Here is a 17,093-nt window from a genome sequence, read left to right as displayed (position 1 = left end):
TTTGCACGGAGTGTGTCGCACGTACATTTACCGTGTGCGAATCAATCCGCATCGATGGATCGCCTGTACGGAACGGATCAAACAAGCCAACGATGCAAGCCACTTTGCATATTACTTATCATGCATAGACCATACCAAATGAAAATCCACCGTGCAAGATGCGTCCGATCGCATCGCATGGGTAATAACTGTGCATGGAAAACGCCGCACCGATACTTTGTTAGACGGCATAATTCTGACGGCCGCCGTGCATGGACCAAGCCGCACAGAGACCGTGCACTATCTATACCCAAGCTCATGCCAAATATAGTGTATGCACCACGCCCACATATCTAAATATATATAACTCAACGGTGACTGACTGACATAGTGATCTATCAACGCACAGCCCAAACCAGTGGTTGGATCGTGCTGAAATTTGGCATGCAGGTAGATGTTTTTGCAGAAGGATTTTGATCAATTCTACCCCCAAGGGGATAAAATAGGGGATGAAAATATTACTTTATAACGCGAGCGAAGCCGCGGGCAAAAGCTCGTACCAAATATAATGCACGAATTACGCCCACACTCATACCAAACGTGGTGTACAGACCACGCCCATACTCTTACCAAAGTCACTATGTAACCACAGCTACACTCATAATGCACCACAAATATGTTCATAGAACATACGGGGTGAACTAACCACGCCCATTCACACTCATGGATGTTGTAAATAATTTTCAGTCAATGTACAAAGGCTTGGATTGGAAAAAGATACAATGATTAAAGAATTGTAAATAAGAAGACCGTTACTAGAAATTTATAATATAATTAATGACCACAAGATATAGAATCTCATGGAATAGTGTATAGTGGATTTTGAACTTTTAAGAAATGTCATTAGGTAACAGTAGATTGTGTAATAGTTACCAACTATTACTTATGGAGGTTTAACAATATTTTTTGTGCATGGGAAAATAAAATTAATATTTCAGTTACTATTAAATTTAATAATAGTGTTGTGTATATATGTGAGCTAAAGTGAACAATCGGTAGTGTAACAGTGTAACAGTGAACAGTGGAGAATGTGGTGAATAATGGGTGAAAAACAATTAAGAATGAACCAAAGTTATTGTTCGTAAAGATCAAGTTTTATATAGTGATGATAATGATAATTAACAATGAACAATATTTGTTAATATTGACTTTTCTCAGAAGTGGAGAATATTGTAAGTTTGCTAGGTTGCATGTGCCAAGTGAATGAGTTGGTGATGGGATCTAGTAATTTCCTGTTGTTCTACATCAGCGTTTCCCAGCCCTATTCAGTCCACGGACCCTTAGGAAATCAAGCACAGTTTTCACGGACCGCCTTAATAAAATTAACAGCAAAAAACGGATTAGGTATTTATTTTAGTTATTACAGATACAAAAAAAAACAAATACAGAAGGTAATTGTAATTGTTGTAATAACTGTTTATTATGAAAAATATGAAAAAAAAAAATCTAATAAAACTGGTTTGCTGAATTTTCATTTTGCGGTCCTTTTGCATTTAATGAGCGATTTATGTATGGTCCAGAGATGACACCGCGGACCCCCATACATATACTCGCGAACCCCCAGGGGTCCGCGGACCACAGGTTGGGAAACGCTGTTCTACATGATACAGGTTCAACGTAGCTGACGTAATTAAATATTATGTTGTTTAATAAACATTTTCTTTATTTCATTTATTTAAGGGAAGTTGTGGTACTTTACAAATCAGGTTTAAAATAATATAGTATAGACAGATAAATGTTTTTTTGTTAAAGCCTTAAATATACATACGATATGACGTCGTATTGTGACACGCGGCAAATACAGAGACTACCATGCACGTCGTAAGTTTCCACGACACGACATAGTGGCACGATATCGCATGACACGATGCGATGTTGTATCGTGTCTGTGTTTTAGCCCAAACGCATAAGTTATTTATCATGTTTTTATCTTCGTGAGCTTCCACGACACGACATCGTTTCATAACACGATGTCGTAACGACGAAACGGTGTATTGTCGTGTTTGTGTTTCAGTTAAAACGCCTTATTCGCTTCATGTAGTATAAATAGTCGATTTTGATACAAGATATAGCAATTAATTTTTGAATGGTGTCGTGTGATGCAGTAGGTATTTGAGTTAAATGTTTTTGTGGTAGGTTAAAATTGTGTTCCGTGTTATTAGACACACACATTGTGTTCTGGGAGTTGTGTGTTCACGTTAAACTTGTGCCAGTGTTACTAGTTAAGTGATTTAAGATATTTAAGTCTTTTATCCGCATTGGAATAAGAGGAGTTATGACCTAAGTCTCCTCAATTGTGGGGAGAGACTCGTGCCCAGCTGTGGGACATAAAAACAGTGGCAGATGTATCTTTTTCTTTTGTAAGAATTGGCATATTGTAGCTTATTTCCTTGCCATTTTTTATTACTGACATTACAATAATAAATTCTAAATAATATTATTATAAGAGATATACTCTCTTTTGTCTTCCCCTAAAAACCGCCACCAAGGTTCTGTGATTTTCAAAATTTGCCCAATCAACCTGTATTTTGAGCTTTACGGCACTTTAGTGATACGAGTTCAAATAAAGAGTTATTTTAACATCACAATCTAAATTTCGATTTTATTTATTAAAATAGCTATTAATATCAATAATATGATACGTACAGTACTGTAATGTCGATGGATTGAATAAACAAAGCTCGCTTAAGCCAAATTTGACGGACTGTGACTTAAAAGCAAGTGTATACTATTTATATACTAACTATAGTTTTATTTTAGTCTAATTAAGTTTTTTAACCTTAAGCTTAGTGGCCCCCAAACAGGAGCAGACGATAATGTAGTCAACCTGCTGGTAAGTGATCACTGCTGTTTAAAATTATTCAAGATCTTTCATCGATTGAAGGTATTTTAGTAGGCGATTGAAAAATACAGCAGCACTTAATATTCCTAGTAAAAATATTATTTAAATCTGTATAAAGTCTATTTAGACTTTCGAGATTTTCCAAATGTTAATGGTGTCAGGGTTGCAAGAATATAACAAAATTTCGGTAATATCTAACTAAAATATTGATATTAATACCGACATAAAAACTTTAGCAAATACAATAGTACTATATCGAAAAAATTGAAATATCGATGTAAAATTTAAATATTTTGTAGTGATACACCGATTGTCGATATCACGAAATTTTCGATACTATCGATATATTGATATTTTAGGCTTTTGATATAAATAGGTCTTGCATCCTTAAATGGGGTTAATGACCATCTAAGTATCACCACATCACGTGGGCTGTACGTTGCCCCTACCTTGAGTTTTTACGTTTTGACAAATATGACTGTTTTGGTATTTGTTTACGTATTTGCCCATATAATTTCCAATCAGCGCCCCTAGCGGACTGTGTCAGAACTTGGAAGTAGTATGGGCCAATACGTAAACAAATACCAAAACAGTCATATTTGTCAAAACGTAAAAACTCCTGGTAAGGGTACTGTATTCTTCTGCTATTTCATATTAAATTATCATTGATATGAAATTCCAATTACATATTTAAAACTTATTTCTGTTGTAATTTTGTATATTATAGTTTTTTGTTCATAAGATATTTTATTCTATTTCAATTTTGGGTTAAGTATTTGGCGAAATAATGTTTGGTATAATCTCATCACATTTTACTAATTTATTTTAATTACTTTTTATTCTTCAATTATTAAGCATATTATTGAATATTGTTGTAGTGTATCGTTAAATAGGTACCACCTGAGAGTAATAATTAGAATAGAGCACGTTGCCGCCAGAATCTTGAGAATTTAATATCGTAAACAGATTCTTTCAAAACTAACTTACGCTCATTAGTAATGATAACCAATTTCTGCCTACTAAAGTTCCAAAGGAGATGTTTCATTTTCGGCCATCTTATGTACATTATATCTAAAAAACACGAATAATTTGTACAATTGAAGAAAAATACACATATATTTTGATAATCTAAAGTATTCCTGTTTAAAAATATTTAAGATAAGCATTCCACATTGAAATATTAAATATGGCGGAATACTGTCAATGTCAAGTTTACAAAAGTGTCGATGTCGATGTCGGTCAGGGAACCTATGTGTACCCCACACATAGGTTACTATACTCTTTGGATGTCGGTAATTCTGTATTTCGCTGTTTTTGTCGTAAAGTTATTATTACCTTAGTACTTTACAACCTGGCTTTTGTTTTGGGTATCCCGTCATTATTTCTGAATTTAATTAATTATTTATAATTATTATAACAAAACCACCTTGTAAATAGTATCTGGTTTTATAGATGTAAGTGTCATGTCAAATTAAAAAAGAAGTTGTCAATTTGATATGTGTACAAGTGGATATATACATATTAAGTAATAGTGGAATCCAATGTAAACGTTGAATAAATATGTACTGATGAGAAGATTCCATTTCAATCCTGAATATGTTTCTGCTCTGTGCTGCTTACGATTTTGGACTGATTCTACCTTACTTGTTTACCCAGCTTATGTTTTATGGACTCTTGTGATTTTCGTGCGATCGCTATGGATTGTGTTGACAAGGATTTAATATCATCAGGTAAAATATACATCAGTTAGTTGTATTAATCGTGAAATAATCGTTAATAATTTTAAACTAAAGGAGCTAATCTTTTTACATTTCTCTTTTTTAGATAATTACAATAGCAAGACAAGGACATTCTTGGGATGACAAAATAATCAGTTATTATTGCAACTGCCTTTTATTTATTTATTATTGCATTGCAACTGTATCGCCGGGCAACGAACCGTACTCCGTATGGCCATTGTTTGATGTTGGGCTGAGCTCGTCACAGGATATTACAGAACCTACTACATATTTGGATGAAAATATTGAGAAGGGAAGATATTGAAAATGAATAAAAAATGTTTCTAAATGGAGAATAAATAAAATATTACCTAAATGTGTTCTTAAACTTGTTTTATTTACACACTTAAATGTTTTAACTAAAATAAATTGGTATAGAAGTATATATTTTGTTATGTTTGTTTTAAGTCAAGATTTATGAAAGTAAATATAATTAATGTTTATCAAATATAGGTATTGTTTCTCAATACATACAATACAATATTTATATATCTATATACGCCCATTCGCGTAAATATATATTAAAAAGTATATGTATATAGTAGGTTAAAATAGAATGACAGATGACATTATTACGGTAATCACTACCGCCATGATGTTTTTCCACTGTTGTGTTGCAAGTTTAAGTGTAAATTATTGTTTTTTAACAATTAAACAAACATGATTTGAAGAAAATGAACCCCTACGAATTGTTCTTTGCATGTTTTCTTAGTTTTTAGTATAGTGTACAAAAGGTGGCCGGGAGCCCATACATTCTGAAACATCTCCTTTAACACATTTCTAGGCAATAACTGTAAATTTTTGAACTTCGGCAAAACTTGGTTTAAATTGATTATTACATTACTAATGAGTGTTATAATACTGGTTGTTACAACATATCATCAGGATTACGATATTTAATAATAAAAAACGAAAGGAAAATAATTTAAAATTGTGTTCTTACATGCATACTGTTCGTACCCGAATTGGCTCGCTCTATACTGTATTACTCTTGGGAGTATAGTCCACGTAAAACGCACGTAGTCCGCTCTAAATATAGAAATGAATCGCGTTGCCATAGCAAATAGTATGACTACACCTGCTCGCAACAACTTCAGAGCGGACTAGCAGTTTGGCGGGGACTATACCACTTTAAATGTAAATATTTCCCGTAATATATGTAATAAGTGTTTTGTATTCATGAATTGCATTAAAATTATATGGAGAGTGTTTATTACGAGTATGTTGTATTTGTCCAGTATGGTTACATGTGATACCAAATAGCTGATATGTTTAACATAGAGTTAGTTGGGGTAATGTCGGTGCTTGAATAAAACCGTCTGATTGAAATGCCAACTTTCGACGTGCCGACTTAAAAAAGGAGGTTCTGTATACGGCCGCTATGTATTTATATTTGTATGTCAAAAACTACTCATCCAATTGGATGGGGTTTTGGTTGAAGTTATATTTTGTGTGACGCGTTTGGGAAAAAATATGAGTGTGGATTCCAACCAACATCTAAAGTCGACACTATTTGTTAGAGCACATAATATGCCTAGGGCTCGAAATAAAAGAATGGACTGTATTTTAACGGTTTATATAGAGGGAATGAACTTGTGGACGCTATTTTTTTAACAAAGTTTAACTTTTCACATGCGTATATAAACGTACACTTGCTTTTTAATTGATATCATAATAAACCGCCTTGAAAAGTATGAACATGATGTATGAGATGGCATTTTTCCTGCAGTCCCGATATTACCCCAATATTACTTCAAATGTGGCGTAATATAGTATAAGTAATATCTAAATGTATCTGTTTCTTTAGATAGATGTTTTAGGAGATTTCAATATATCAAATTTATATGTACTTAGATAGGAGCGTATAATTTTTAAACTTAAATATTTAAATGTATGTCCTTATGTGATTGAAAATATATAGAATGCAACTACAAAATGTAATCAAATGGAATATGTGTCGCGCTTTCAGGATGAAAGTGACACCATCCCAAAATTTAATAAATGGATGTTTTATTCATAAAATATCAAATGTACGTCGCTTTAATTCTACGTTTAATTGGTACATTTTGTAAATCCAACAGATAACTCGATCTAACGTCTTTAGGTTTTATCAACCAGACAACACTCGAAGGCGTAGCGAAAATGTTCTAATGTCTACTACACTTAGATAAATAAGAAGTATAAAAACGAACAGCGTGTTATCATCTCACTTTCGATTCGCTGTCTGTTTGATGGAGCCTTTTAATCTAAGGACCTTTTTCCTGTCACGCTGATTAACGCCCTCACGCATTTCCCGCGGGAAGTAGTTTGACAAGTATGTATGAAATTACAGGACGAAAATACTTAGTAGGTAGCATCCATGCAGACCAGATCTTATCTTCATGCTTGCATTCCATCGTTTAATAGATACTTTTCCTGTCATGTGATACCACATGGAGGCGTATAACAAAGACGCTCTAACGGATTAATGCAAGCGTGTGGGTGTAAATCCGCGCGACAGGATAAACGGGCGTAATAAACGTTTTAATGTCAAAATGCCCCAAGTTTTATTGACAAAAAATTGTATAATATTCTTAAAAACCCTTTTCTGTAACGTTCGCATATCACTTATCATATTGGGAAGTGTAAATTATTCTAGATTGGTGAAGACTTCTTGAAGTGTCTGTTTTATCGTTAGTAATGTTTTGCAATGTTGTATAAAAATGGTCCAAACATAATCAAAGTCTTCATTCGCCTTAATTGGTGGTTAGATAGATCCTTTTGTATTGTCATCGTGCGAGGTGTGCGTAAATTAGAGTAAAAATACTATGGATCTGAAGAAAGTAAGGGTCTTTTTCTTGTCACGCGGGTTTGTCTGTGTGCGTCTCGAGTGCGTGAGCCTTACGTGTAAAAAGCGTGTTAAAAAAAACGGTGGCTATGAAACGATACAGCTTGCGGATTTGGTCTGCATGCATACCACTGGCATCTTATCGCCACTCTAATTTACGCCAATCTCCAACCTTTGTGATCCCTTCTCTGCCTTTTAAAATGAAGGCTGAACTCTTAAATATAGACGCAACGTAGACTATGAGATTTTAAAAAATGTTATTAAGACCTGTCTACACTCTACGTGTAACATAAAAATGTTCTATCAACTGTGAACAGTTCTTAATAAAAATAAATCAATAGATAAATATTTTTATAGTTTCCTATCAGTTTCAAAATCTGTATCTTCCAAGTTTATACATCAAAATTTTTCTACTCATATTATTTAATGAGCGATCTTAGCGCCATCTCTTTCCACGTAGACTTTTCTAGCTAATATCGAGTGTTTACCTACCTCCTAAAATTCTCTTTGAAACTCGAAATTACCATGTATCATGTATTTTATATGACTTTACTATATTGTTGTTGGATTGTTCAGTTAGTTAGTCACCCGTGGAATAGTTGCCAATTCGCATTTAACTCAGAGACAATAAGATCTATAAGGGCGGGCTTTTGACGGGTGGATTAACTAGCGACGCTAAATTATTACTGTGCTTGTATTTCATGATGAAATCTAGTGTATTACTGATAGTACATTGAATTAGGCTGGAAAGATATAATTTTAACTTTTATACTTTTTGAAGTTACTTTTTAGCGAATGATTAAGTTAGTTAATCTAAGTTCTTCAGGTATGACACAATAAAAATTAGACACAGATGAGAAGGATCGTCCTTACTCATTATTATTTTATTGTTACAGTTTTAGTTGCGCTTTTTTATTTCATGTAATAAATGTAAAAATCAAAAAGTTTATTTCCAATAGTCCTCATGAATCAAATTTGTGACCGAGCTTAAATAATCCTTACCTATTGTATTTTGTAATGTTTTTATCATCATGAATCCTCAATGTAACATTAATGTAACGTTAGTTCGTTTTTTGATAACAGTTCATCATGAAGTACAAGTATACTTGTTTCTACATTATTGTAGTAGTTATTGTGTGGTTTGTAACAATATGGGTATCTCTTGTTGTGATATGTTTACCTACTGACGCTGTAGCTATAGGTGGAGGTATATTAGACGTCATATATATAGTTCATCATATTTTAATGTACGCTGTGTTTTATTTTTACCCACATCCTTTTAGCCACAAGAAATATTTTTTTATATGAATGATAGGGCAAACGAGGATGGAGTCTATCTGATGGTAAGTTGTCATTACCGCCGCATATGTTGGACATCTGATTCCTAACAAACCGAACGAACTGGAATAGGTATTTTATTTAAAGCTGATGCATTGATACTTCTGAGGAGATATTTTTGCCTAGCAAAGATCTAGATTTGACCACTTTGAAAAGATTGATAATCATCAATCTTTTCAAAGAACTTTTCAAAGAACTTGCGAATTGATTCGCATCGCACAGTGGTTGTTGTTGTTGGTCACCCTGAGAGACGCTACGCCGCACGATATCGCATCGCAGCAATTCGCATCGCGTCGCATCGCAGTTTTGTGTACGAACCCTAAGACAATCGCCTAATATGAGTCAGTCGATATCCAGAACCTTCCACTGAAATAAAGAAAGATTTTGTGTTTGAAAAAGGTCTAACTATACTGGTTCTAACCATTAATATCAATTAATTTCATTACATTAAAAGTGCAAGATCTAGAAGAATTATTTAATAATATTAGTAGAATTACACAAAAAAATCGCCTTTATCGAGGACGGGTCTATTCGTAGCAGTCTACACAACTAAAAAAAGAAAACAATGTACACAAAGCTACAAAAGACCTTTTCGACAGTATGTATCTATAAAAATTAATAAAAACTAAATTGAATGTCTCTCACATAACGTTTACTTCAAGTGTCATGGCGCGTCAGAATCGCACTGAAATATTTGTAAATACTTAGAATACGCGGCTGGTGGTTACGCTACGCCTGAATGTTGTAATTTTATATTATTTTTGTTCCAAATTCTACAATTATGGTGAGTTTGATGGATTTTCTATATGTCCCATCTCTTGAATTATTTATTTATCTTCATGAAGCCATCACTGTCTCTCTAGACGCCTTAGCCTGTGCTGTATATCTATGGATATTCTATCATATTTCACGTTAACTAAGTGCTTTCGCGCATTTTTGAAAATGTTATGGACATGTAGGTTGCCTTAAAATGTTTTCCTTCAACGTTAAGAAAATGATAATTTATTCTCAATACACTTCGAATTCAGAATTTCTCGCTTTAGGTTCCTACAACTATGCTATCATTGCTTTGCTCATTATTTTTTACAGGAAGATGAAATCGAAGATCTTGTAGGTGATGTAAGATGTACAGATTCACAGAAAAGTGTAACCACATCAAACGCGTATTCTCCTGACTTTACAGACAGCAGCTCAGACAAAAACCAATCCTCTGGCAAGGATACTTACGTAATAGATTGGGACGATAGCGATGATAGTGATAAAACTTTCCAAATTCACCATGATCCGAGCATAATTGATCTGAAAACCCGAATTGAAAATGAAACTCAAAAACAAAATTTAGATAGCGAACCTAAAACAATCAATAAATCAGTATGTGCCAGTATCCACAAATGTACTATAGTATCAAATGAGATTTGCACACAAACCAGCAAAACAATATTTGAATTAGTGGCGAAAGAAACAGATTTACATGTTACTAGAGATAGCAGAACATTACAAACGCAAACCTCATTTTTATCGGTCACAGAAAATAAGACTATCGAATATAAAATCGAAGTCAAAAGTGCTCAGGAAAGTTCTACTAGACATGAATCTTTGGACGAATGCAGTGAGGAATGTCAGCAAGAGTCAGAGAACACGATCAGTCAAGAACACGATAGTCAGAATCCAAATATTTCTCAAGAAGATTCTTCTACAAAATATCCAGAATCGGAAACCCAAAATGAAATTACCGAGGATGCTAGCAGTGAAAGCACTTTCAGTGATCGAGTAATACAGTTCATTGACGCAGAGTCCCATGAAAATATTCCAACCAGAGATATAGACAAAAACAGTTGTGACTTAGAATCTTCTAAATTTGACTCAGATATTGAAGAAGATTCGCTAATGCTAAATGAAAGTCAACAGGATAATACTAATAAGATAGTAGACAGTATTAGTGACACTAGCGTTCCAAAATCAGTTGACAATGACGTGGAGGAACTGTATAATAAAATGTCTGAAAGCGTAGATTTATTTTCTCCTGAAATGCCAGTTGAATCAAACTTACGCAGGTTTGGTACTTTAACGCCATTAACAGAGGAGACTATGCCGAAAAAAGATAGCATAATAGATGTGACACCAAGTATGAAAACTTTTGCAAAACCGGTTGAAAATGATACCAAAAATTCTCCACTCGTTAACAATTCAGGCATGAGGCCTTCAGTTTCAGCCGATAGCAATATGAACAACGACAAATTTAAATTGCCACCAATTCACAACAAGTCATGTCCGAATAGTCCTAATTTAAACTTTTTATTTGCTATCAATGCACCAATTCACGGCAATGGGCACACTATCGTAGAAGAAAGAGAAACATTACTAGATAGATGGGATCGGTGCACAAGATATCTTGCAGGCGGAGAAAGTCCTTTAATTAGTGGAAGAAGTGGTAATTTTTTTATCTAAAAGATCCTTATTTCATGTTTTTGGTAGAAGAGCAGGTATGACGACTGATTATGCATCTGTGAACGCCTTCAGGCTGTTCCGTATGAAGTTGGTTGCATGTCTATAATCAGTAGACACCATTTACTATCATATAGAGAGCACGCCGGTTTGCTACTTTCATCATCAAAGAAACAAAAGGACCTTACTCAAAAGCTTGTGTTTAAAAACTTTTTTAATTATAAATTTATTTATCAGATCCAGTTCGAAATGAGATGTTTCGTTTGCCACCCATACACGTGGAAGGTATCATCCAAAATAATAACAACAGCGTCCAATATTTCACCACATCGCGCATAGAAAATACTTCAAAGGAGTCTTCGATGGCACAAGGGTCTATTAATATAAAAGACAAAATTAGAGAACTAAAAAGGACTGAAAGGAAAAACAGGTGATGTAACTGTGAATCTAGTTGCAATGAAAATTATATTCAAAGAAAAGATAATGAAAAGTTATTTTTAACGACATTATTTTTGTATATCTATGAAAATATTATTAAACCAATTTCCCTTATCTAATTAGGAGCATAATTTCGTTCGAATTTGGGTCAGAAACTAATATAATATTGGAAAGAAAGTCCCTCCACGAAAAACTGCCGACATCAATGCAGACGGACATTCTTTAAATAATTTTATTTGTTTGTTTGTTTATTTAGAGAAGAACAAGAGGGCACCTTCTTAATTTTCGTCCTGAAGACTTTTAGGTATTTGAAACCTTGCGTCGTGACTGTCTATCTATACGATGTTGCGTAGGAATAGGAGTTTCATGTCTTTCTCTCTCAATAGTTAGAAATACATTGTTTTTGTGCTAATCAGAAAAACAGAGGCCCTGTTTTTATTCTATATTATTTTATTTTGGAACAACTATGTAACAGGCATGCCACAAGCCGAGCTGGTTCTCCGTCAAGCACCGCGTCGCCCGACGAGACCAAGCTGTGTGACGTGGCGGAGCGCGGCGGGGAAGCGCTATGTGCGGAACTGCTACGAAAACTACGTTCCACTTCTTGGTCTGTCTACGTTGTAGTCATTATGTTTTTGTCTAGTTTCACCTTTAATTAATTCATTGCTTAGAAATTTTTCGAACATTTGCGGGCAAAAATTGGAAAGTGATCATAATAAAAGGGCGTTAGACACCTAGCCTTATTTGAAAATAATAATTTTACTAAATTATTTTAATTAGTGTGGTTATTAATAATAAGTTCGTTATTTTGCCTACAAATTATAGCCTTTGAAAAAAACTATAATTATAATTTGGTTCACCAATCGCAAAATAAAATTAAGTACCTACGTATTTCATAAAATGTAGTTTCTTCTTGAAGGTGGTAGAACCCTTTGTGGTTCGACTCCGGCGGCACCACCGCCACACCTATTTCTACCTAATAACAGCAGTGTTAGGCGTTGCTGTGTTCCGGTTTGAAGGGTGTGGTAAGGGAGACATACTTTTCCGAGGCGTTCCAGCTTAGTCCTCAGGGGTAGCGGCGCATCTGTGGCCGAACTCAGGTAGGAATATCTTATCCTATCTGGGGTTGATTACAGATGTCCATGGGCGGCAGCAGCCACTTACCATCAGGTGGACTGCATGCTCGTCTGCTACTCTTATACTATAAAAAAAAATTAAACCAATGTTCTTTCATTTGGAGATCCTATGTTAAATAATTTAATTGTCTTATGAAAGAAATAATTTCTTGCATGATTATATGTTATGCTTACATTCAGCCTTTTTCAGGATGGAAGTAGCAGATACCTTAGAAGAAATACCACATGTCATGGTCAAATTTTGGAACGTTGTCACGGAAAACAGAATAGCTGACCTTATAAGACAAGTATATCTTTTATCAAGTTCTCTATACTTAACATATTGCGCTCCAAAATTTTATAAACTCATAAACTCGTACCCTTAGAAGCGGCACTCAGAAAAACTTAGAAAATATAGTGGAATATCTTATTATTAGACATGGATGACGTAATGTTTGTACACATGACTGTAGGCTAGTTTGCTGTTTATTACCATAGATTAGTAAAGATACTTCGCCGCCTTGCAATTGAATGAAGCCACAAACAGCTTATTTTAGTAAGTTCTTTCTTTGAATCCTTGACAAATAAAATCATTTTTAGAGAACATTTACAAATAAATAACTAATTTACGTTATAATTACGTAACTTACGTAATAAATAAATAATTATTTCAAATATTTTAGGGACATTTTAGCACGGAGACGTGGCAAAACTTTTTTACGCAACTATTTCAATTCTCAAAACTGGGTACATTTTCTTGTTAGGAGTGAGTAATCTTTACTAATCTATGTTTATTACATAGAACTTTTTTTTAATTATTTACACTAGGTCACCGGTCACGTGAATTCGCCCCGAACTCACCTGGCGCGCTTGGCTTGCAAGACAATAGCTGAAATACTGAAAAATACCAGTTATACGAAAAAACCGGTAAAAAGAGTTTTATCAAAATTATCGTTTAATAAGTCGTCCCAAGAAATAGCCAATCATTTTCAGAATTTACCTACCTCTTCCCAATGATATTAGTTTATGTCAATGCACCTTTTTTTTCTTCTCGAGGGGGAAACCTTCAAAAGGTACCCGACGACGTGGGAGCGACGCCGAGTTATGTAGGATTTTTACCGCACTAAAACCCCCCCGGTGGTCATCCTCAGCGCTGTGTTGAAGACTCCGGGATCTCCAGGGAACGCAACCGGAGTTTATGTCAATGCACCTACTTATAACATTTATACATTTATGGCTGTCATAGCCACTTGTGCCTAAATTAAAAAGGCAATATTATATTATAGCTCGTTTATAAACGAACAAAAATATTGCCGAGCAATTATATTGCAATTTCCTGGAAATTTTGCTAAGGAGATTATAGCTCAACATTGTTGCCAGCTTCCCTCTATTACTACTACTACTAGAATCTAGAAAAGCAATTCCGCCTTAGGCTATATCGTGTTCGATGACTAATGGGCTACACAAACTGTAACTGCAATATAATAGTCCGGTGACTAATGTGATTACAACAATGATTACATTTCTTCACCTGATATAAGCACTTCTCAGTAGCGATGAAAAAAATGCCGCAAAAGTAATCAGTTTACGAACAAAACATTATCCGCAGGATTTTTACGAAGCAATAACAGCTTTATTGTCAAAGACGGGCAGCTTAAGCCGGCCGGTGCGCCGCGCGGCCAACGTAGCGCTGGACGACATCGTGAGCATCACTGACCTGAGCCTCGCCGTCACCGCTCTCTGTGTGAACGGCGTTAGGTAACTAACGTAACGTAATACTAAAGATTTTTAGGAAGCAATATCTGACAATTTTATTGACAAAGACGGGCAGCTTAAGCCGACCGGTGCGCCGCGCGGTCAACGTAGCGCTGGACGACATCGTGAGCGGCACTGAGCTGCGCCTCACCGTCACCGCCCTCTGTGTAAAAGGTGTTAGGTAACTAACGTAACGTAATACTAAAGATTTTTACGAAGCAATAACAGCTTTATTGTCAAAAAACGGGCAGCTTAATCTGGCCGCTGCGCCGCGCGGCCAACGTAGCGTTGGACGTCATCGTGCGGCACTGAGCTGCGCCTCGCCGTCACTGCGCTCTGTGTGCATGGCGTTAGGTAACTAACGTAGACCTGATGTTACTAAGAGCAATACCGATATTGAAGGAGACATGCAGCTTAAAATGGCTGGTGCGTCGCGCCGCCAACACCAACGTAGCTCTGGACAATATAATGAACTTCAATAAGATCAGAGAACCTGAACCAGCAGTGAGCCATGAAACCAGCTTACACTCGATTGTACACGATAACATCTGCCTGATAACAAGAGTGTTAAGCATAACACTCTTGTTATCAGGCCACAACCCACAACAAATCACAAAGACCTATGAAATCGCGTTAGTGCCTCCAGGATTGAATCACGTAGTGTCAACTTAAAATCAAAGTTCCTTAAGTGTCCACCTGAGTGTGAACAGTGACCATTGTCCGTAGCCACAAGAGCGCGTTAGTACGTTGCGCGGCGGCGCGCTTGCTGGTGGTGTGCTGCGCGCTGGCGGAGGGCGGGCGGCTGCTGCTGCGCGGCCGCCCGCCCTCCGCCGCCGCCGCGCGTCGCCACGCCCTGCGCGCACTCGCCATGCTGCTCGACGACAAGAATATAGAAACTAGGTATGATATACCATAGATTAGTAAAGATACTTCGCCGCCTTGAAATTGAATGAAGCCACAAATGGCTTATTAGTAAGTTCTTTTTTTTTTAATTTTGACAAATAAAAACATTTTTAGAGAAAATTTACGAATAAATAACTAATACTGCGTAATTTACATAATAAATAAATAATGATTTCAAATATTTTAGGGACATTTTAGCACGGAGACGTGGCAAAACTTTTTTACTCAACTATTTCAATTCTCAAAACTGGGTACATTTTCTTGTTAGGAGTGAGTAATCTTTACTAATCTATGTATATACCAGAGTTAACTGCCAATACCACCACGCCAATCTATTTAATTAAGCTGAACACTCATTGAATGTAATAACTAAACTACTTCTACCACTTATTTATTAGTCTAAACGCATAGCCCTGTACACACACATAAACGAATATACTTAGGTACAAACATCTAAACAAAGCACCATCTCCAATTCAATTTGCTGCTCCTTTATTTTCATGCCAGCCTTTGTTTCACTTCCTTTCCTGCAAAGGATATTTAAGACTGGTAAAACTTACAATATAAGAGATGAGATGAGTTATCTATGTAGGCAATTTGCAGACAAAGAAACAATTATATGGGAACAATCTATTACAGAAAATACGCAGAACGACTTTTCTTTATGTTGCGACCTCTCACCAACTTCGAAGCGTATTTCCTTACCGACGTTGACGTGGAATTAGCTGCTCGGCAGATGAAGAAATTCGACCAGATCCAACGAACGCCCAAGACTAGATGACGAGCGGTCCAGCGCGTACTGTTTCTTATGAATGCAAGTCAGAAAGAACCTAAACTAACCCAACTCATATTTGTAAGACTAGGTGATCTTCCAACTTAAATTTCCAACTCGGTTTTTTACTCTTTTGGAATTGACAAAGTTGGCAATGCTAACTTACCCTAACTTATGGGGTCTTATTTCTTTGAACATATTTAAAGGAGATGCCATTCAAATTTTTAAAGTTTTACAGCATAATAGTATAGTGTACCTACTCACACTGTCTTTTTATTTCATCCCTATCAATACAGGTTAATTATAGTCAAGATAAGTAATTATCATTTTCTTATGTTTAAAGTAAATAAAAATTATGCATTCTTGAAATATGCGTATTTAATAAAGTGGTATTTTGAATCTTTTAGTGCTTTTCTGACGGACAATTTGAAAAATAAACCAATTAAGTTTGTGTGTTTGTTTTGTGTTGTAATTGTATTGCTAATTATTTGTTGTAAAGTTAATGTAATGTTCGATCGTCGTGTATTAAATTAAACTTTTTGGTTTTAAATTTTGTTTAATTTATAAATGAACCATAAGGTTTATTGGGTACATTGCATTATAAAAAAAACAGTTAAATTATTAATATTCTTTTAGGCATTCGAAAGGTGGTAGAGTCAGGATGGTTCGACCGGAGAGTTACCAACGTTGCGTCTTCTTTTAGTACTACTGCGTAAACCTGCTGCGTTTCTCTGGAAAGGTGTTGTTGCCGGCTGACTAAAACATGAGGCAAGTTAGTCTTCAGAATCGGCAATATATTTGTAATCTGTTTCAGGTTGAACCCATGCTCTATAAGCAGTTA

At 35.4% G+C, this 17,093-nt stretch overlaps 2 protein-coding genes across 3 annotated transcripts in view; both read left to right on the top strand.

Annotated features, from left to right (window-relative positions):
* Positions 1–13,142, top strand: part of LOC140742377 (uncharacterized) — a 48,814-nt gene extending 35,672 nt beyond the window's left edge. The window contains exon 12 of the transcript XR_012102272.1: positions 13,132–13,142. The gene's annotated coding sequence lies outside the window, so the exon portion shown is untranslated. The remainder of the gene's footprint in view (positions 1–13,131) is intronic.
* On the top strand, positions 9,478–16,796 carry LOC140742376 (uncharacterized). Of its 2 annotated transcripts, XM_073073297.1 has the most exons (9): positions 9,478–9,608; positions 9,914–11,255; positions 11,507–11,699; positions 12,183–12,314; positions 13,034–13,130; positions 13,651–13,749; positions 14,432–14,580; positions 15,304–15,477; positions 16,120–16,796. In XM_073073297.1, exons 1-9 carry the CDS (start codon positions 9,606–9,608, stop codon positions 16,259–16,261), a joined length of 2,331 nt encoding a protein of 776 aa, XP_072929398.1. In that variant the 5' UTR covers positions 9,478–9,605; the 3' UTR covers positions 16,262–16,796. The 2 variants fall into 2 exon arrangements, with proteins under 2 accessions (XP_072929398.1, XP_072929399.1); XM_073073298.1 differs by lacking the exon at positions 13,651–13,749.
* Positions 16,797–17,093: the final 297 nt, after the last annotated feature.

This window comes from Epargyreus clarus, unplaced genomic scaffold (assembly GCF_041222505.1).
Source record: "Epargyreus clarus isolate Ecla_fem2 unplaced genomic scaffold, WU_Ecla_fem_2.2 ptg000005l, whole genome shotgun sequence".
NCBI classification, from domain to species: Eukaryota; Metazoa; Arthropoda; class Insecta; order Lepidoptera; family Hesperiidae; genus Epargyreus; species Epargyreus clarus.
The sequence above is the reverse complement of the archived record's forward strand: the minus strand, read 5'-3'. Positions and strand labels throughout refer to the sequence as shown.